Genomic DNA, 22097 nt, shown 5'->3' on the forward strand with positions numbered 1-22097 from the left:
GTCATTGATTTGAAACACTGGTATGCACAAGAATCCTTCAGAAACACTTTAATTACTTTCATTTTGAGATTCACTTCATTTTCACCACTCTGCATATCTCTCGTCAATCATCAATAATGCTTTGTAGTGTTTAAGAAAATCATTGGAAAAAAAACAACAACAGAACAAAACAGAATGCTCATGTCTGCATGTCTTTGGTTTCGCCTTGCTGATTATAAATCACATCTAAATACACCTTTGGTAATTACATGCAACTTCTCTCTTTTTTTTTGTATTACTCGTAGCCTAAATGTCCGTGTAAATATTCCGTCATGTACACAGTCAGAGTTGGATTTGGTGGAGCTTTGTTTACTGTGATTTAAAAATAAAAATAAAATGACAGATGAAAAGAGCGTGGTGCTGAGGTGGTGCAGTTCTCATCTGTCATGGGTGCACCATTTGATAAATATGACATTTAAAATTGTCCTTGGCTTGTACACACCTCTGTAGGTATACAACTTATGTAGGGATAATATAAATATTTACTGTAATCGCAATTTCATTTGAAGACTCTTTGATTTTTGACACTCCTGAGTGGGATCCATCCTTACATATCCTTACAGTGCTGTCTCCACACAGGACGACCCCCTTCGTATATAATACCGTCTCACTTCCCTCCCGTCCTCACTGCTACAGCCCTCGGACCGATGCACGATGAGAACAGGGAAGAACCGGGCGTCCCTGTAAGTGGGAGGGCTGTCGCTGAGTGCAAGTTGGCTTGAGTCTGACCTGCAGCACTGCTCATCCACACAGCATGGCTCTGTCAGATCGCTGCTGCGACTCCTCCACGGAGCCACGGAGCGGTGCGAGCCGTACATGCGGCACAGGGAGAAGCGGGATGTGTCTGAAGACAGGTGGGAGTGGAAAAGAGCTCCACGGCAGGAGAAGATGGAGGAGCAGCTGGAGCTGGTGATGGTTCTGCTCCTGCCTCCTCGTCTGCTTGGCTCGCTGCGTCTCTCGGGGTCGTCCTGGCTCCTTCTCCTGCCTCCTTGTCTGCTTGGCTCGCTGCGTCTCTCTGGGTCGTCCTGGCTTTGGAGGGCGCCATAGCTCTGAGCAGTGGAATCCAGAAGGAAGCAGTTTGAGGAGGAAGTGTTTTCTGTGTCCTGTAAGGAGTTGGAGTCTGCCGTGCTCATGTTGATCAGCATGGCCTCAGAGTAGCTGGGAATCACCTGACGATTACAGCGAATGTGCCACTCCATCTCTGTGCTGTCCAGAGTGTCGACTCTGGGAATAACACAACCGGTGTTATTTCTGGAAGGCCTGTCTTCATCCTGAGGAGAGGGGCTGCTGTGGCTGTACTCCAACCCAAACAGTTTCTCTATACGGTAGTGCACATAAGCAGTGCGGTACTCTACCAGCACCCGCAGTGGCCAGGACAGCATCAGGAGAGCCGCCAGCCAGAAGACAGCATCGGAAGTGTACCAAGGCATCCTCTCTGGGTCCACATAGGTAATCAGGTTTTCTCTGAAGTCCACGTTCTTCAGCTGCATCCCCTCCCTCGCCTCCATGTAATCGTCCAAACCCTCAATCTCAGAGAAGAACCTGGCTCTCTGGTTGAGGTATTCGTTTTCCGGAGCAGCCTCGGTGAAGCTGAAACATTTCGTGAATCGAAGCCGAGTCGCCGAATGGCCCTCCAAACCTCTGAGGTCTCGTGACACGTCTTTCATACCGCATCGGCTGTAATCGAACTCCCCTTCAGCTACGTGGGTGTTCACTCTCTCATGGTACACTTGTGTGGTGGTGTAGGCGTCTCCGTTGCGGTATCGGGTGACCTGTCGAGTCCTTCGTACAAAGTGGTAGCTGATCGCTTTCCACCAAATGCAAGGTTGGGCCTGTTGCATCCGCAGGACGCGCTCGTACACGCTGTCCACGTTGGCTTTGACCTGCAGCTCGCTCCGGGCTCTGCAGTGCCAGCACTCGGCTAGGTAGAGGACATAAAGCATGAGCAGGAAGGCCAGAGGGATGTAGATGTAGCCATCAGAGCAGGGGCTGTCATGGTAGATCATCGAGTGTCCTCCGACACCCATACCTGTTGCCCCACGCAGGGAGGAGGTGAAGGAGGCCGTGAAGGAGGCGGTGAGGGCCGGGTTGAAGCTGATCTTGGTGACCCGAGTCACCTGGCACCAGAACACAACGCCCAAGCAGCTGTACATGAGCAGAGAGAGCAGCAGGCAGCGCCAGTGGGAGTCCCGGTAGACACAAGCACCTAGAGACTGTTTCACTGGACACTGCTGCAGAGAGAAAGAGAGAGAGAGAGAGAGAGAGAGAGAGAGAGAAGAGGGAAAGAAAAAAAATAGGTACTTAGGGCAATGCAAATGAAGGTGGCTGAACTATAAATTGCCAAAAGTTCAATACACGATAAATCAACTAAAGGAAGCTTGGTGGGGTTCAATTAAACCATGAAGTGTTCCTAGGAGGCCATGGGTCACTGGGCTGACAGACAAAATATTAACAGAGGTTTTTTTTTTTGCACACATCTCTCTCAGAATTCATCTGATTTTCATTACATGAGGGGGGAGGAACTTCCAAGTTATGTTGTCATTGAGATATCTCAATGTGACACTGGTATATTTGTAGACACAAGTGTCCCAAGTGTTTGAGACAAATACCAGTGTAGATATTGAAGAGTTTAGCATCTTATTTCAATAAAGGTACATATATAAAAATATATTTTAGTTATAGATATAAGATTTATTTTTTTTTATTTTTTTTTATGCCTTTATTGTACAGACAGGATAGTGGGTAGAGTCAGAAATCAGGGACAGCGAGAGATTGGGGAATGACATGCAGGAAAGGAGCCACAGGTAGGTAATTAAGCTGTTGCTGGCCACTTGTAGGACTACAGCCTCCGTTCATGGGAAGGGAGCACTAACCACTAGTCTATACAGACGCCCCAGCAATATATGTATATATATATATATATATATATATAGGTACTGTATATATTGTTCACATGAATGCACATTACATGAGGTCAGTAATCTAACCAACATTTGCTCCACCCTTTAACATTCAAAGTGTGTATGCATTTGCCTGTGTTTGACATCTGTTATGCTCCAAGGTGCATACAATATTTAATGTTGAACTTGCTTGTAATTTACACATATTACACACAAAATATATATTTTAGTTGTTTCTGCTCAGCAGTCTTTTTTAACATACTGGTAGTGTACAGAAAAAATAAACTAATGTCATCTTTGTACACTAACAGATATTAACAACTATAAGCGTATCTTTCGTTATAAAATGTCTATCCCTAACTTTAAATAGGACCATGAAGGCACCATGAGCAGAAGAGATGCTCTAGCCACGGAAAATAAATAGAAAATGTACTTTTAAACAATTAAAGTTTCAGGCATCTATCAAGTGAAGACAGAAAATAAGCTACTTCGAGTTTCACGTTTTCTCTAATATGTTATTACACAAAAACCCGGCCAAATAATGGTGTCACCTTCTGTTCACTACTCGATGACATTCCTGACATTTCCTAATGGAAATATATATTGTAATTTCACACTGGGCACATCTAAAAACTTCTTCTAGTACTGCTTCAACACTTTAATTTGCTCTTCACTTGACTGCCGCATATTTGGTCATTAGCACAGGGTAGACAACGAGAAACAGAAAATGCTCACATTTGCAATAAAGACCACAAGTTTAAACGTCCAGTGACCAAAGACACAGGCTCAAAGCTATTTAATGATAAACAAAAACGTTTATGGAAGCTCGGGCATTTGTGCATAAAGAGATTCAAGCGGGACTGCAACATTTAATGTTTCTGCAGGAAGGGGAGTTTTGAAGTTTCACTCATTAAATCTGTAAAATGTATCAGGATTTCCTTCTCAATGTCTTCGAGTCTGGTTACTTTGATGACAACCCTCCCAATGAGCTCATGTGTTCTTGTAGACTACCTCTGGTGTTTTATGGAGTGAGACGATTTATGCTGACAACCGGCCCCATCCATTACAGCCCTGACAGAGGGGTGGAGATGTCACTTTGCTGGTTCCACCTCAGTTATTTATGAAGAAAACAGGGATCCAATTCTGGTGAAGCAGAGACCAAGGACTTCTTAAAAGCAAAGGCCTTTTGATTGAATAAAATTGTAATAATTTCCCTGTTTTTTTTTGGATTGAATCATGTTTTTATGAACTAAAAATGCAAGTTTAGCAACTCCTTTCCCCTCAAATAAACAAATGCATCCTTGAGTCTGTTAACAACACAACCTTCTTTTTAGCTTTAAATTTGCATAATGAAACCTGTTGACTGAAGATTAACTGGATTAAAAAACAACAGCTTGTTACTAAATTGTGCTTCAATCTTTACCACAGGACAAAATAAGACTAATCAGCTTTAAGGACGGTTACTAACTTGCTTTTTTTGCTGCATGTCCACCATGGTTGGCTGCATCCCCCAGATGCAATCACAGTAACTACTGCATGACATTAAAGACAGGCCATGGCGCAGCAAACACTGACACATGTACACTGAAATGACTTTGGTTGAAGGCTTTGCAAGAAATAAATGATTGCTGGCTTAATAATTGTCTTTGTTTTAAAAAAAAAAAAAAAAACTGCACGACTTGTCAGAAGGAGTATCTTTCACATCACTAGATTCTACTGCCACTATGTCACATGGACTTTTCTGACATTTCAGCAGGCAGAGAGGTTGTTTGGCTGCAGGTGGAAGCAATAATGGTACAGAGGAAATTAGTGTGTTCATGTGAGCCGATAGCAAAGACATCAAAATGCATGTGATTTAGGCTAAATGTAAATTAGCTGTATTTATGTTATTTATTTAATATGATCTAATGAGGTTGCCAATAATTTCTGTTATTCCTTCTATTTTCTATTAATCAATAATGCTTACTCAGGTAGTATTTGCTCAAGTACAAAATAAGACTATATTTGGATGCATGTAAACACCAAAGACTGTATGTGAAAGGTCTACACATACCTCCTCCAGGACATCACTCTCAGCCGGTGAGTCCTCCTCCTCTTCCTCCTCCTGCTCCTCTCCATCAGCATCATTGGCAGCGCTGGCCGCTGTGTCCTCCGCTGCAGAGTCCAGATCGGAAGAGAGCATGCTGCACTTTTCGCATGTCCGTTGTGAACTCAAACTCTCCTATTCACTTCGCTCTGTTACCTCCGTTTGAACCTTCTTTTTTCTGTGCCTCCTTAAGCCGCACAGCTTCTGGGCCGGAGCCAGCGGGCTGCTGCTGCTGCAGCTGCTGCACGGAGCGGGGATCCCTCGGTGGTCCCTGTTGGCTGGATGGAGGGGGGCGGGGTTGAGGGATTTCACCGCAGCACAGGCAGCAGAGGTTGACCATCATGCAGTCAGTGAAGATTGGTGTCACTCCAGCAGTTAAACCACCCTACTAAGAACAAGCATCGTCAAGCACTGTCTTTACATTATGTTATTCTAGTTATCCGAAAGGGGCGGGGGGGAGGGGGGGGTGTAATGCATGATATAGGCTAGCAGTAGCAAAATCATGCAGTAAACCCCAATCAGCGAATATATATCTTAATATATTCACATACACATACCCGCTAAATAGTGCATGTCGGCAAAGACAATATATTACCTTGATGGTTTAAGGGCGGAAGAAGGCGAAGTATTCGAAGAAAGGTCGCTCCGTCGTTCATATCACGTTCATGTTGTCAACGCTCTTATTTTGAAGGCGGAGTGTGGTGTTACATTAAAAGCCTTCCGTACTGTCTCAGTGTGTTTCGTGTGGTCTCGACAGTCTCACGGATCCAGAACTTAACTGAAGGTTAGCTTACTTTACTCACAGCGGTGAAACATATAAAGATACAAATACAGCCGCAATGTTGTCAGACAGTTTTGTTTAATTTAATTTAAAGCTTCGACAGAGTGAGTTTGAAGACTTCCAAGCGTGTCGGATGTAACGTTAAAGACACATTGTACACGCGAAGAGGAAACTGCATTCAATTGTAAGTGTAATAAATGGACACAATGTTTTAATGTTTTTATTGTTTGCCAATATTTACACGCTTCTACACCCTGTAGATAATGATAGATAGCTTCTGCTTATATGTCAGTAACGTTACCAGAGAGTTTAAGAAATTCTGTTGAATTCTGTTTTCTATAATTTCAAAGGTCTCCCACCTGTCATACCAGGCTATTAGCTGAAGAAGTTATTTTGAACCATAGGACAGGCTCAAAGAGTTTCATAGACGGTTATAAAAAATTACTATTTATGTGTTATCAGTGGCGTGAGGCAATTATTAATGTGGGTACATACCTACCAGTTTTATGGCCCCTTGTAACACCATCACCTTTGTACTCTGGGTTGGTGAGATCTGGGTTAACACAAATAATGAAGGGGAAATAAGTTGACACATTCAAGACTGTATTTTGTGTCCTTTTAGAGGGATGTTGCGGCGTCCCAAGCCGACTGATTCCGAGTCTGACCTCCTGAGAGAGCAGGAGCAGTTTCTGACCTCCGGCGCCCCGTCTGCTGCCAATGTGGTCCGCAGACCTGACAAGAGGAGAGGCCAGGCTGGAGCTGGAGACGGAGAACAAGACGGAGAAGATGATGAACAGCGGGATGTTGTCACAATAGAAGGTCAGATGATACTTATTAGTTCCCCATTGCAGTATGTGTAATTTTTAACTCAGACGTCACAGCTAATCATTCATTATTAAGGTAATGTAATAACTACAAACCCAGTGTTCATATTTTATGTCTCTCTAGATCTTCCGGACCAGCTACCGTCTCTGACGCCGGCACCTCCGAAGAAGTCTCGCTTCAAAGCCAGCCGGGTCACTTTCGAGGCTGAAGATGCAGACGAGAGGTTGGACAGACATGACACTCACATCAGTGCTGTTCTCTCCAGGATTGTTGTGAGTTTGAACTAAATGCCGCATTAAACATGAAGGTGTGAATCAGATAGATGACAATTCTGTTAAGTTTATTTTCTCAGTCATTCAGGTGTGCTGTTCTCATGTTTAGTTTTTTAAAAAAAATGTGCGATTCTTGTTTCTTTTGTTTCATCATTTCAACAATCTATCTCGATCTTCCCTTTGTTTTCAGGAGAAAGATACAACTTCTACTCCAATATCTCTACCAGCACTTACAGGCGTGGCTTTCCCTAAAGTGATGCACCGCTCCGAAACCAACAGTCAGGTAAGAAGACAGAAATGCCTATTTTTCCTAAATAGTGTGATATTAGCAGCGATGTGATTCTTTTAGATTTATCAAGTCTGCCGGATTTCCAAACCTGAATTATTAACCAATGAGACTTTAATTATCCATGACCGTATTTCCTACACATGCAATGTTACACCTGTATTGTTGTATTTACGACCGCCTTAGTATATTTGATTACCATTTTAGAATTTTCTTATTTCATATCCCCATAAGATGGATAAACCAGTGAATGATAAACCCCTCGCTCTCCACACCTCCTGATCATGGTGCGAGAAGCGTGTGATGTGTATGCTCTGCTGGTGATCAGATAGAGAGAGATTCATTGTTACGTTCTTCCTAAGATTCAATGATTGCGGTGCGATGTCTCATGTTATTTATGAGCCTTTTAATGGCTTTGCTTTAATCGTTTTGTTCAGCTGGTAGCCGCTGAATTAATTCTGCACTCCTACAGTTTTCCTACATCATTAATATATATATAAGATATAATCCATAAGGGGCTCATCTCTTGTACTAACAAAATGGCAAGAACATTTTTTGTAGTTGTGTTCTTCTATAAAATGTTTCTTGTCCGAAATCAAGATGTCAGTAAAACAAAAATAAGGTCACTCCTTCACTGCATGGTCAAGTGTCACAGAAATGAATCACATTCTTGATTGTGTTTACATTTTCACATTGTTTGCCAGTCTTACCCGCGCATTAAAAAAAATAAATCCACTAATGTCATACAAATCTACATATGAACTATACACACCCTGGATGTGATTGAACAGAGCACATTCAGTCACAGGCGGATCACCCCGAGATGCAGAACTGAACGTTAATGGAAGTCCTTTCTCTTATTTGCCATTAGACTGTTTGATGGGGAATAATACACAATAATACACCTGTATGCAGGACATTTACATGTACTCATATTTATAAATACACTTGAACAGATTTTTCATACTGGATACACTGGATACATTTCTTTAGATGTATTTTATTTACAATTCCTAAATTTTAGTCTGTTATAAAAAAAATATCTTAGTATTTTATTTAAGTTCACTCTGTGTGATTTTTTAAAAATTGTAATGCCTATCTATCTATCTATCTCTATCTATCTATTGTCATTAACATGAAAGAAAAGTAGCTTTTCTCTCTGTAGAGGGTCACGTTTACTTTAAAAACTACCACAGAAGATGACTTTTTGACTTTGTAATACTCATTATTTTCACTTTAAGAAGAATCTAGTGTGTTACAATGGTTTCTCTTTGATTTTGTCTTTATTTTAAAAGTTTATTCCCCACTCTCACCAGGTGCAAATGTCTTCAGTTGGTGGAAAGAAGAGTATCTTTGCACTCCACATAGCAGCTCAGAGGATTAAGGAGGGTAAGACACCGTTACACTGTGGCCCTGAAGCTGCTCAGACACCTGGACACAGAGAGCAGAGCCTGCCTCCTGAGACCAGTATGGATACAGATCAGAGTGAAGCTACAAATCATCGTAAGTAGACTTGAGCTGGATTATTTTAATCATAACACACGTCATGTTTTTGTTTGAATTCACATTTAATGCTCTATCCTCTCCACTCTCCACAGGGCCAAATCCAATCTCAGGTCTCAGGCTGGTGTCGGGTCAGGGTCTTCAGGGCCTAGAAGGCTCAGCAGAGACCATGAGGATCCACAGGGAGAACCAAGCTAAGCTCCAGGCCATGTCTCAGGATGAGATACTACAGGAGCAGAGGAAACTCTTATCCCAGCTTGGTAAGAAATGTTGTCCATATGATGCTTAATGAGTATTTAATACGTACTAAGAAGTAGAAATAGTTTTAGCCTACTTTATTTTCAGCTTTGTTGTCTGTCTACTGTGTGTATAACGGGATTATTTCTGCTCCCCAGATCCGAGACTGGTGGAGTTTGTTAGATCTCACAAAGCCCAGAGTCTCCCATCCTCTGCCTCCCCATCCAAACAGCCCCAGGGCAAACGCAGTGAGGGAAACTTTCCTCTCGACAATGTGAGCAGAGAGTCAGACTCCTCACGTGCTGCTGTGTTGTCTCAGAATCCCCAAGAAGTAGAGATGGAAAGAGAGGAGGAAGAGGAGGAGGACATGCCACCACCACCACCACTGCTGGTTGTGACGGGTATGATGGGTACAAAAAAAACACTTCTACCACTTTTACTTTATCTGCACATGTTTTCCTGCTGATGCTGCAGATTTACATTAATCATGTGGAGTATTGGAAAGATTTGACTTTTAGCATCAATAGGCCTGATTTGATTGTGATTTTGCAGCAGGTAGTGTCAAATTATTCAACTTATAATACATTTGAAAGAGAGGAGCCCTTTGAATACCATAGCAGAATAATAAAAAAGGCACAAGAATTTGTTTAGTATTAAAAAGACCATCACTCAGTCTTGATTTACCTGTTTTCCTCTCCATCCACTTTCAAGCATCCGTCCTCTCAAAGTATAAATCAATCAATCAATCTTTATTTGTATAGCATCAACTCATAACAAGTGTTATCTCGAGACACTTTACAAAAAGCAGGTAAAAGACCTTACTCTTTGTTTTTTAACATTACAAAAGAGCAGGTAAAAAGACCATACTCATTGTTATGTTACAAAAAGCAGGTAAAATACCTTACTTATTGCTATATTACAAAGACCCGGCCTATCCATCATGAGCACTTTAGAAAGTCCAGGCATTAAAGTCAATCATTAAGTTCACTCTGTGTGATTAGCAGACTGAGCCAGAAGAAGCCACTCTCTGCAATTACGTTACTGCAGATTTTTTTTTTTTCAAGATTACCCTGAGTCCTGATGAAAGGGTGGAGCTAATGGATCAAATGAAGACAGATCTATCACATCACTTTATTCTGTTTTACAAAAAGAAACACAATAAACACAGCCTGTGTGTCATTATGCAACTCTGCTCAAACACGTATGATTGCGTCCTCTATTTTCCTTTAAGTGACAAAAATGTTTCATTATTTTGGAATCTGAACAAATGAGCCAGACTTTGTTTATGTTTGTAATTCTTTAACTATGGTTGTGGGAATAAAGGGTATATGTCTGTTTGAAAGAATTACCTGCTTCTCAGGTGGTTTAAAGGTCACATATTATCCTCCTTTTCAACTACTTTAAATATGTCTCAGAGGTCCCCGAAACATGTCTGTAAAGTGTTTTGCCAAAAATCCACTCAGATCTAGTGTTTGATCATGCCCATAAACCCCTCTCTTTCAGCCCTGCTCAGAACAGGCTGTTTCTGTGTCTGTAGCTTTAAATGCAGGTGAGCTGTGTTTGACCACACCCCTTTGGAAGGGGATGTGGCCTGGGCTTTCTTGCACCATGCTCTGTTGTTTACGCTGAGAAGGCAGACCAAGAGGGCACAACAAACACGTAGCTGTGGGGGTGTCACCCACCTGGGGGAGGGGTTACTGCCCTTTGTGATGTCATGAAGGGAAAATCTCCAAACGGCCTGTTTGAGCACTAATTTTCTGAGAGTGGAGCTGGCAAAAGACGGAGAGGATGGACTTTTCTCATAATTTAGGGGGTTTTAGACAGACTATGGACACATATGTTTTTGAAAAGCATGTTAAAGTGCATTTTGCAAAATATGTGAACTTTAATATAAGACTTTGTTAAATGTCCAGTGAATATGTTCTGTATTTGTCCGTTGTGATAGGAAGGTTAAGAATTGATTAAGAATATCTCTCCAGCATAAACTAAATAAAATAGTTTCATATTTTAATGATGACCAATTCTGTGTTGCCAGTGTGATTTTCCTAACTTGCTTATGTAATGTCACATGAGTTTACTGACAAAATGTACTGCTGTAGTGAAATACAATAACGTTAAAAACTACATTAAAAGGCTTTTTTATTTCTCTAGAAGTCTAGTTTAGTGTTTTTACTGTAAAATAGCAAAATAAATATTGGCTTTGTTTTAGGAAGAGCTAAGGAGGAAACATTAGTGCTTTGCTTGTAGATTCAGTGATATATTCTTACTAACTTTGTGTCAATCCAGAGAAGGATCTGCCTGTGAAGCCTCGGAAGGAATGGCTTCACATGAATAAACTGGAGCCAGAGAAGCTGGAGTGGATGAGAGACTTGCCTGCACCAAGAAAGAAAGGAACCAAGAAGGTAGGGAGACGTTTCTCGTATTCTACTTTAAAAAGAAATCTGCCTCAAGAATAAAAATTAAAACATATTATTTTTCCTGATAGGCCATGCAGGCTCGCTTTGACTTTGCAGGGACTCTGATTCCACCCTCTGAGGATCTGCCCACACATTTAGGCCTGCACCACCATGGAGAGGAGCCTGAGGTCAGTGGAGACAAGTAAACAAAAACAACCTTTGTGTCACTTAAGTCTTTCATTAAGTATATATAAACATATCACCTTAAAAGCTTTTCTTATTATTTTTCATTTATATTTGAGGGTTTAACGTAAAGGGGAACTGGAGAGGGAACTTCAGATTTCCTCTGTAGTCTTAAAAAAAAAATGCTCCTTCACTTTTCGTTGTTGTTATTTTTCTCTTGACTTTGACACTTTCTTCAGCGGGCAGGTTACTCCCTGCAGGAACTCTTCCTGCTGTCTCGCAGTCAGCTCAACCAGCAGAGGAGTCTCGCCCTCGGCACTCTGGCCCACATCCTCTCAAAGGTTTGCAAACAAACATACACAGGATAAGGACACGTAGCTGCAGGTTGCAACACGTCATTAGTCGCTCATTTCTCACCCTGTAGGCACGTGCAGGGGGATACGTGTCGGTTCTGACAGGCAGCATGATGTCCACCCTGCTCGACGCCGGTCTGATCTTCCTGCTCCGCTTTGCGCTGGACGATGGAGTGGAGGGTGTGATGTCTGCAGCCGTGCATGCACTAAAAGCTCTGCTTGTGTGTGCAGAAGATGAAGTAAGGCAAATTGAAGCATTGTCTTCAAAACCTCTGTCTTTTTTACTTACAGCGTGGTTGTAATTATATTTTATTGTATGTTATTTTGCAAAGTGCACTGCAAAATCAGGTTTAGTAAACAATTTATAATGAAATAAGTCAGTAAAAACAGAACTGAAAGGTCTCAGAGACATACGCTGTGTCTTATAAACATCTTTTATAGGAGTATCTGTTTCATGTTCTATTTGTTTGTCCTGTTAAGGAGTGTTTGGACTGCACCTTCTCCTGGTTCTCCGGCCTGGCATCCTTCCCTATGCTGCCTTCTGCTCAGGAGGAGGAAGATGAAGAGGACGAAGGCCTGCCCGAAACTATGAAGGAGACAGCCAAGGAGAAGGAAGAGAGGAAGAGTGATCACGATGTGGCCAGGCAGGATGTTGTCAAGGCAAACAAGCTGAATTTCTTTTTTTGCATTTTTCTAATCAACTCTTGGATTTTCCTGATTATTAATGGACTAAATTTTACAACGTTTTGTTTTCTTGTTTCAGGGCCTGTTGAAAATGAAACTGCTCCCCAGGCTGCGTTACATCCTTGAAGTGGTCAGACCTTCTCCCCGAGTGGTCCAGGACGTCTTGGACATCCTGACTCGTATCGCTCGTCATTCTTCCTCATCAGCTGCTCAGGTAGCATCAGTAACAGCTTCAATCCATGCATTTTAATCACTGAGATATACCCGTACAAATAGAATCCCAGTTTTGTCTACAATGCATGCAATTAGATTAACAATTATTCTCGTAATTGTTCTTCCAACTAAATGCAGGAAATATTTCTTTCACTCCCAGGTGCTTGACTGTCCTCGCTTGATGGAAACGGTGATGTCAGAGTTTCTTTCGACCTCCTGGACTGCTCCATCCTCTCCTCTTCCTCCGTCTGTTTACGGACTGCCACTGGCCTCCGCCATGAAGCTGATAAGAGTTTTAGCTACCTCGGGGAGACACGCCTGTGCCCGACTCGTATGTGCTCCTGTGCAATCTGTCCCTGACTAAAACAGTTTTGCATCTATCAAAGTATCCAGATCTGTTAGAAGTGTGCAGCATCTTTTTTCCCCTGATCATTTTAGATGTTTGTTGTGCACTACACTGTTTATGCACAGAACTTCATGGGTCAAGGGGTGCACAGGTTTAGCATTTACAATATAGACTATAGAGTCTTAAACTTCAGCTCACCTGAGTCTATTCTGGCCCAGGCCCCTTTGTTTCATGTCCGTATCAAAAATAAAGGCAAAAAAGGCCAAAAGAAATACTCATGGGCCTGAAATCCAACCTCTGCCATTAATAACAGTTTGCTTTGAAAATCCAAAACATAAATAAAAAAAGTCATCATGATGTCATCTTTTTATTTAAAAGCAACAAGGTCTGTTCATGATTTTTATCATGTATTTTTTCAACATCTGCTCAGAATCACTTGATCATAATCAACAATATTCCAGTCGTACTTATCATTCCCACATGGATGAACACACAAATTGTGCATCTCTGTCTCTCCTCTCCCCAGTTAAACTCTCTCGGAGTGAGGGAGCGTCTGTCTTGTCTGCTGAGCGCTGAGCCCAGCGAGCTGCTGCTGGAACCTGCCGAGGCCCTCAGGATCACCACCGAGGCCTTCAGGCTGTGGGCTGTGGCATCCGCCTACGGTCAGGCCGGTAAATTATACATGTAAGTCAACGTATTCAAATCAGAGCAGAGAGATACCTCAACAAAGCTCTCCCAAAAAACAAAGGCCTAAACATAGAGAATGCATTTCACAACAGCCTCATATTAATAATACTTTTTTTCCTTAGAGACCTTTATCCAAGCTTAGCGAAGGCTTTGCAGTCAGTCCACAAGGTACTGGACGCCTCACATCCTCTGTGGCCCCTGCAGCTTCAGCGGGTCCTGGCTCTTCTTTCTCTGCTCACACAGGTCACACGCACTGCAGGCTGCCATCAGGAGCTACAGGCCGGCCTGGTCAGGTACAGATGATTAAACCATCATTTCATATGAAGCATCACAGAGGCGACTTAAATCCTTTTCATCTACATGATGACCTTCCCTGTTTTTCCTACAGCTCTCAGGGACAAGAGTGCCCTCCTCCTCCTCCAGTGTCCTGGGGTCATGTCACAGGGTTGCAGGCGTCTCTGGTGGGACATTTGAAGGCCTTTGTGAAGAACCTTGATGATCTGGTTCAGAAAGAGAGCAGCCTAGCTGTGATACCAGCTTACCTGACCTACCTACAAGCCTACTACCATCAGCTATCCAGACAGGTACTACTTCCTGTCATTTACTCACTTCTATAGATGTGGAGATGATCTATAACAGCAGTACTTTTTAAATTATAAAGCTTTTGTTATCTATAAAGTTAATAGCTGAAACAACAGAGAGTTTGGAATTTCAAATATCTGAGCAAGTCTGACCAAATCAACATGGTCAAACTCTGTGCTAAGAAACTATTTCTTCCAGACTATGGGAGAGTATCTCGTAATCGCTTACAAATGATATGATAACCACAGCGTAATTTCTATCCTCAGAGCTGTTTTAAGCCGGTAGAGACGCTTCAGGAACTGGAGCTGCTGACGTCGGAGGTTCTCCTCCCTCTGCTGTCTCATCATGTTGTTCAAGGCCTCATAAAGAACCTTAAGTAAGTTCAATTAGAACGTGTGTTCCTGACTTTTATCCATTTAATAGCACAGTTATGATGTATTTATTTATTTTGTTTTGTTTTTTAAATAAATGTATTTCTTTCCTCTTTCCTTTCCATCAGGTCTTCCTCAGTCGTGTGTAATGTCCAGTCTTGCCATCCGGGCCCAGAGACAACTCTCAGCCTCCCTGGTTTATCCTGCCCTGGATGGAGGGACCGCCCTGGGATGGTTGTTCCCAGCTCCCCCTTCCCTCTTCTCACAGGCCTGGGTCTCCTCCTGGAGACCATCACAGGCATCCACAAAGGTCTCAGCTGCAAGGTGAGTATTTATGTCCTTACATATGAATCAAGTCAGGACTGTGACAGACAATTAATACCATGACACACACAGACTACTGCTTTTATTCATCCAGATTATATCACTGCCAACTTGTTCCTGACTTTCTCTCCCACTCTCTAGTTCAAAGGTCTGCTCCTGTCAGAGTCTGTGATTGGTTACCTGAGGAGTTGCAGTCAGGCCACACCCACTTTGTCTCACACCAGAGCCTGGATGCTCCGCCATGAGCACCACCTCCTCTACCTCCTGCTCCAGCTCGCACACAGACTGGTAGCTCCCCTCTTAAATCTACCCACATTAACAATATAATTTTGAGCACTTTTCATATCATTTGAGGCTTTTGTTCCGTTCAGCAACATTATCTGCTGTCTTCATATTTTATTTGATCCTGTTTGTTGTATATAGACGTATATGTAGTCAGATCAGCAGCTGTTCTGTTTCTGTTTTTTGTCTCAGAATGCACTCAAAGCTCGATCCAAAAAGACACCTGGACTTGGTTTATGGTCCTGGAAGATGTTTTGCCTCTCCTCCAAAAGGCATATTCAGTTCTAAATTTACTGGCAGACAGAGCTGGAAACATAAGCCTCAGATCATAATTATACTAATTACCAAGGTGATCAAACCACTTCAAATCACCATGATGTGGATGATTATAAAGCCTACACAGACATCTCAGAACATACTGTTATTACATGCACATCTAACACAAATGGATATATCAACAGTGAAAACATTTTGTACATTATCAGATCTGTTGAAAAAGAAGGATCTTGTACCAACAATAGTCTTACCCTTTTATCATTCTCATGTTTTCAAACTTGTTTTCATCATTGTCAAGTGATGGATACTGAAAATAGCCATAACAGAGCTATACTGTATATCCAGAGAGAGAGGCAAAAGGAAGGGAAAGTAAATAACTTGAAGTCGGGTATTAGTTTGGATTGACAAACTGGCATTAAAGTCCAATTTTGAATTTAAAAACAAATAAACCTTTTTCATCATGTAGATCTCCGCTGTCAACTCTATCTAGCTGTTTATTGCAGGTCGAACCGACATCATCCATTTTTCTGTCAGAGCCTTTGACCTGCTGCCAGCATTAAATCCGTCAAATATTTGTCAATACTTTTTACATCAGGGGAGATATAGCATAAACATATGGTTCTGAAAATAGAATGATGCGTTTGTTTTAAAAAGGTCTGTATTGCCTTCTGTATTTCTTTCCAGTAATTCTGTGTTTGGTACATACCAAAAAGTATGGAAGTGATTTGCATCTTGGCAGCTTCAGTTTTTCCAACATGTGTTGTCTCCATCAACATCTGTTTTTCATCTTGTGTATTTAATTTGCACTTTTTTTCAGGTTCCCGTTGAGCCAGAAGTAGCAAAGCACGCCTCATTGTACCACCAGGTGGCGCTGGTTCTGCTGCCATGGTTATTACCAGGCAGTGAATTCCTTGCTCATGAACTGTTGTCCACCATCATCTTCAGCAGAGACTTTTTATCGTAAGATCCCATTAACTTCATTATTTTTAATGTTGATGTTTTTTTCTTTTGTTCCTTTTTATGACAGAATTAATGATGAATAAATTATGTTTACCGTTTTGCCTCCCAGAGAGGGCCACAGTGGAGGGCCTGAGGCCATTGAACTCGGAGAGCTGAGGCTCCAAGAGGAAACGCATCACCACACCTCTCCCTCCCTGCAGACTGTGGGGGCTCTCCTGAGAGAAGCGTGCGTGCAGCTGCCTTCCATACGAGGCTGCTTCCTCACTCACCTGGCCCACCTGGAGCCGTCCGTGCTGACGTCCCGGGACACTCTGCTTGGACGCAACCCTTGGATCAGGTCCCTCTTCCTCCCGGAGCTTACAGGTCCCACCATGCCATCCGATTGGCATTACCTGCCGCTCATCAGCCTGTATGAACGAGCAGGGGCGTCTGACGGTGGAGGGTTAGCGGTTGAGGAGCTTCCACACGGGGCTCTGCAGGCGGTGAGTCACTGTCTGCAGTGGCTACTGCTGCTGGAGGTCTGGAGGGAGGAAGCACTAAAGGTACACAGCCATGTTTTTTTTTTTTTTATAGACAAAAATCACAGATCACAGCTTGTAAGTGTTTAGTGAAGAGAGTTTCTACAATTCTACAATTCTTCAACTCACTTCACGCAGACGCTTTTATCCAAAACAATGTACATCAGAGAGTAAGTACAACACAAGCGAGGATCTAGAAATAAAAGGAAACAATGTCAGTAAGAGCAAACGATCAGCTTCGAGTCCGTTGAGTATAAAGAGAAAGGGCACAAACTTAAAACAAGAAAACGTACTTACGGGTATTTGATTCCCTTTAAAGCCAAATAGGAATTTATTTAAATTTTAGATTGATTTTGTAGAATAGATCTCATGCTACTCCTCAACACATAATCAATAATCATAAATGCCACAATCCAAATAAAGTATGAAAGAACATTTGGTGGTTTATACTCCCAAAATGAAAAGACAAACTACTTTTAAATTAATCATACTGTATATAACGGTGGTGCAGTGGTCAGTGCTGTTGCCTCACAGTAAAAAGGTTCCTGGTTTGAATCCCCATTGGACAGGGCCTCTCTGTGTAGAGGTTGCATATTCTCCCTGTGCATGCGTGGGTTCCTCCGGGTACTCCGGCTTCCTCCCACAAAGACATGCTCGTCAGGTTAATTGGGGACTCTAAATTGCCCGTAGGTGTGAATGTGAGTGTGGATTGTTTTTTTTGCCCATTTATGTCGGCCCTGTGATTGACTGGCAAACAGTGCAGGGTGTGCCCCTCCTCTTACCCTATGACAGCTGGGATCGGCTCCAGCACCCCGCGACAGAAAGGCGGTATAGATAATGGATGGATGAATATATGTAAAGAAAGAAAATATCACTAGTTACTAAGCTAACAAAAGAAATCAAACAATATAAAGATGTTTTTAGGTTTAGGTTTCGAGGAATTATAACAAACATATTTTACATTTTAAGAAGAAAGCTGATGAAATAAATCAGAGAATAACAGGATACAACATGTTTTTTAATTGAAGGTGATCCCTCCAGTAGCCAAGCTGGCCCGTCTGTCCTGTGTGTTTCTGTGCTCCAGCGACATGTTCCTGGAGAGACCTGTTCAGAAAATGACCTGGGGTCTGTTTAGACTTTTAACAAGGTAAGAAAAAGATTCATATCCTTTTACTTTTAGTGCAAAATCCAAGCAGAGCGAACGAGAGAAAGGTGGCTTTGCTACTGATACACTGAATCTTAACATTTTACAGGAAATCCAGGCTGGACTCTTTGGACCTGAACATCCCTCCTCCAGGTCTAGCCTCCTTCCAGGACTTGTACATTTCTGTTTTGACCCAGTACGAGGCTGTGTCCTTTGGAGACAGACTCTTCGGCTGCTGGGTCCTCTTACCCCTGCAGAGGAAGTACAGCACCACCATGAGGCTGGCTGTGTTTGGAGAACATGTGGGCATTCTGAGGTCACTGGGAGTCACTCTGGAACAGGTAACGATGAGGATCTGTCTGTTTTTTTTTTTTTCTAACATGCCCTTGAAGTTATTGAAATATTAATGTCGGCTTCTTTAACAGAACAGTCTGAGATCATTTAATGCACGATTGGGATTGATTTATCACCTCTCTCCATCTTCTTTTGAAGCTCTCCATCCCCATCGAGCGGTTCACGTCTCCTCCAGAAGACTCCCTCCCTCTCCTCCATCTCTACTTCCGCTCCCTGGTGACGGGGTCGCTGAAGCCCCGCTGGTGTCCCGTCTTATATGTGGTGGCTTTATCTCACGTCAACTCCTTCATCTTCTCTCAGGATGCTGCAGCACAGGTACGGCAACACATGGAAAACACATGTTGACTCTGCATGCAGACCCGTGCAGGAGAGTGATTGAAAATAATTGATTTGTGCCACCACTGGGATTACTTTCCTGATTTATGAACACAGCTTCTAAACCAAATCCAGGCCTCTCCTGATGTCCTTTTTGCCCTCTTTAACTGATCTGATTATTGGTCCATGTAATGCCTGTGCTTTGTGGCTTTTTAAATCAGACACAGTGGACCTTGAGGCAAACAGCCACGTGTGTAGTTATTAAGCAAATCCAGGAAGTGCTGCAGCTGCACTGAACAGGAGGCTTGATTTGTGCAAAGATTTCAGTGGTTTTATGGGGATTTGCTCATATGTGCCTAAAAATATGAACATTGCATGCAAAAAGCGATTCTCGTACTCTCCTCACCTTATCTGCTTCCTGTTCATAAATATTGTTTTTAAGGATGTGACTTTTGTTTAACCGTGAACTTTGGAGGTTAGCGTTGATGAAAAAGAGACACACAAAGCATCCAGAGAGGAAGAGAGCGTCGTTACATCAACCGGGCTTTGATGTTTCATCCTCTCGTCTTTATCCTTTAGAAGGTGGAAGCAGCTCGACACAGTATGCTGAGGAAAATCTACTACCTGGCTGATGAGGTACTTCTTTCTCTGATCTTTATTCACTGTGATGTGTTTATTGAGTTTACCTGCTTTTCCCGCATGTTAAATTCTTATGATGTTAACTCCATAATCCCTCAGACGCTACTCTGACTCTTACTATTTTACAACTTGTCCACCACTTTGTCTGGCTTTGCTCTCTTTATTTCCATCTATGGTGAAGGAAGGTTTTAATATATTCATAATGTGTATTTTTATGTCTTTGAGTTAAATCCAAGAGTTTTTTTTTCTTTGAAAGCATTTTAATTTCAGTGTCTCCATAATGTCTAGCCTTGTTGTTTTGGTTTTTGATTTTTTTACGAATCATCCCATCTTAAATGAGGATACATTAAAGTCCTGCTCTGTAACCTTGAACCAGAAACGTGTGGTTCTTTACCTTAAAGCTGTGTTTGCACTACTAAAGGCGGCTTTAACAGGATTTTCTGTTCCAGTACCTCCTTATTGAAAACCTTTTTTATGGACTAGTTTAACCCCATTACAATAATGTCTTTTGTGTTGATGCAAAATGTTTCAGTTGGTTCGATAAAGTTTTAGTTTCCCCTCTAATGCTGGGAGAATATGAAGACTCAAGTATTCATTTCTCCCTTTTCTAAGCTACATCTACCATGCACTGTTTATGCATGACTTTTTTTTTTAAACTAGCTTGTTTTTTAAACTCTTTATCCATTAAGGTGTTCTATCTTTTTCTTTGTTAAGCTACTTCCACCATTTATCACCTGTGGTCAGCTTCCTTTTTCAGAAATACAGTTAATAAATTTAAGACAGCTTTTCCTAACTCCTTTTCTGCTGTCTTTTTCAATTGTTTACTATCAATTGATCGGCTATTTAAGCCTCGGCTAAAAGTGCTGAAGACTTTTCAATCTGGCTGTTTTTCTTCCAGCTAGCTCATGTATACATGTGTTTGGTTTGAACTGAATGTATTTTATTTGATAGGGATGGTACGGTAATTTAACATGTGTGAATACAGAGTATGACACTGATTTCTCTGGGCGGGCCTTTGAGAAAAGTGTAGAAAAATACACAACATTCGAGGACCAATATGCAACTCTTGACATGTGCCGTTTAAGATAAGTACTGCATTCCACATGTAAAACATTGAAGAGGGCTGTCTTCCCCTGCCCCCTCCTCCCGAGAGCAAATAAAGACACAGGTTGTCTTATCGTAGACTCTGAATTTTTACAAATACCAAAATATAACAATACATAAGTCTATCAACCAATGTAACTTGGTTACCATGTTTTCACCACTCTTTATTACTATCCGTTTTAATCTCTCATTACTGCTCACGTTTCAACAGTTTTTCATGCCCTGCTGTTCTCTTCAGTGTTTCCATGTATTCCCTGCCAGAGGAACCTCTCTATAGTGACACGTAATCCTGGTAGAGAATCTCTGCTTTGCATCCCCACCCCTCTGCTGCTCTTCTCCCCTCCCTCCCTCCCTCCCTCCATCCCTCCTTCTCACTCTCTTTCTCTCATTTCCAGGTGTTGAAGAACCACTTGCTGCTCTTCCGTCTGCCGCAGCGGCACTCAGAGCTCGGCTTTGATACGTACGATCAGTTGCCCCCCATAAGGGCAAAACGATTGGAGAGCGTGCTGCGACTGCAAGACCACAAAGGAGACTGAAGGTAGCAGGTTCTGGGAATAAAAAAAGAACAAAACTGTTGAGCCAAAACTGAAGACACAGGGGAGGGCAGTATGGGACTGAGACCAAAACGAAGTAGAAGTAGACACTAAAGCATGAACAGCTGTTGCTGGGAAATAAAGGTGACAAAGTAATTTTGACTCTTTAAAGGTTTCTGATTTAGATAAAAAAAAAAGAGCCAACATGGTCACAAAGGATTTTTTTGTTACTTCTTTTCTTAAGGCAGACAAAACACTTAGTGGAGTAACGTTTGGTAACAGTTTGAGCATTTATGTAAACCAGCTTTGAAATCAAAGACTGTATCTAATAGATCATCAGTGGAGATTATGTGAGATGTGGTTTTCTGATTCTACTCAATCCTCTTTGAACTAAAACACAACTCAACCCAAAGTTTAAATACGGAACAAATGCTACAATTTAAGTGCAGATGCAGGGAGGCGGAGATCCCAGAACATTTCCTCTTAGCAAACTCAATGAAACCTTTTTTTTCCCCCCTGAAACATTGACCACCAGCGCTTTGTCTGAGTTCTGGTGCTTTTGGTGAGCTTGAAAGGCAGACCAGAACGACTCCTAGCCTCTCAGAGTAAAGACAAATGTACTTCTTTGTAAGTGCCTGAAATTGTCTTTTCTTTTGTAAATAAAACATGACTTCAGGTATGTCGTAAAATTATGTCGTATTCTGTTTTCTTCAGAATTCATGACTTAGAACCGAAAGCCGTGAAATTTGCACCCCTGTGACATTTCACCTTCAATCTGAATGTCACATAGGCGCGTCATGGGGGACAAGTGATCCCACCCTTCTGTACCGTCTTCGGAGGTAGTAACAGAGGCGGAAGGGGGTCAGCTGAGCCTGCAGGGGAGCACAGCGCTGTGTGTGGATTC

General features: G+C 42.1%; 2 protein-coding genes across 5 annotated transcripts; one reads left to right on the forward strand and one right to left on the reverse strand.

Moving 5' to 3' along the window:
* Positions 1 to 25: 25 nt before the first annotated feature.
* On the reverse strand, positions 26 to 5760 carry si:dkey-13p1.4 (transmembrane protein 151B). Of its 2 annotated transcripts, none has more exons than XM_061062291.1 (3): positions 5621 to 5760; positions 4993 to 5413; positions 26 to 2270 (listed from the first exon to the last, which is right to left on the reverse strand). In XM_061062291.1, the coding sequence occupies exons 2-3, from the start codon at positions 5119 to 5121 to the stop codon at positions 597 to 599; spliced, it is 1803 nt and encodes a 600-aa protein (XP_060918274.1). In that variant the 5' UTR covers positions 5122 to 5413; positions 5621 to 5760; the 3' UTR covers positions 26 to 596. The 2 variants fall into 2 exon arrangements, with proteins under 2 accessions (XP_060918274.1, XP_060918275.1); XM_061062292.1 differs by having other exon boundaries at positions 4993 to 5410; positions 5621 to 5698.
* Positions 5752 to 21882, forward strand: rpap1 (RNA polymerase II associated protein 1). 3 transcript variants are annotated; one of them, XM_061062289.1, is made up of 27 exons: positions 5752 to 5809; positions 6429 to 6625; positions 6755 to 6903; positions 7094 to 7186; positions 8506 to 8692; positions 8788 to 8952; positions 9088 to 9339; positions 11216 to 11331; positions 11415 to 11513; positions 11748 to 11849; positions 11933 to 12100; positions 12342 to 12521; positions 12625 to 12759; positions 12919 to 13089; positions 13631 to 13788; positions 13914 to 14084; positions 14180 to 14375; positions 14640 to 14749; positions 14873 to 15068; positions 15210 to 15356; positions 16444 to 16586; positions 16696 to 17128; positions 18133 to 18251; positions 18358 to 18589; positions 18741 to 18917; positions 19497 to 19553; positions 21056 to 21882. In XM_061062289.1, the coding sequence occupies exons 2-27, from the start codon at positions 6433 to 6435 to the stop codon at positions 21194 to 21196; spliced, it is 4290 nt and encodes a 1429-aa protein (XP_060918272.1). In that variant the 5' UTR covers positions 5752 to 5809; positions 6429 to 6432; the 3' UTR covers positions 21197 to 21882. The 3 variants fall into 3 exon arrangements, with proteins under 3 accessions (XP_060918272.1, XP_060918271.1, XP_060918273.1); XM_061062288.1 differs by having other exon boundaries at positions 5769 to 5990; XM_061062290.1 differs by having other exon boundaries at positions 5770 to 5990; positions 9088 to 9330.
* Positions 21883 to 22097: the final 215 nt, after the last annotated feature.

Source organism: Labrus mixtus, chromosome 18 (genome assembly GCF_963584025.1).
Source record: "Labrus mixtus chromosome 18, fLabMix1.1, whole genome shotgun sequence".
In the NCBI taxonomy this organism is placed as follows: Eukaryota; Metazoa; Chordata; class Actinopteri; order Labriformes; family Labridae; genus Labrus; species Labrus mixtus.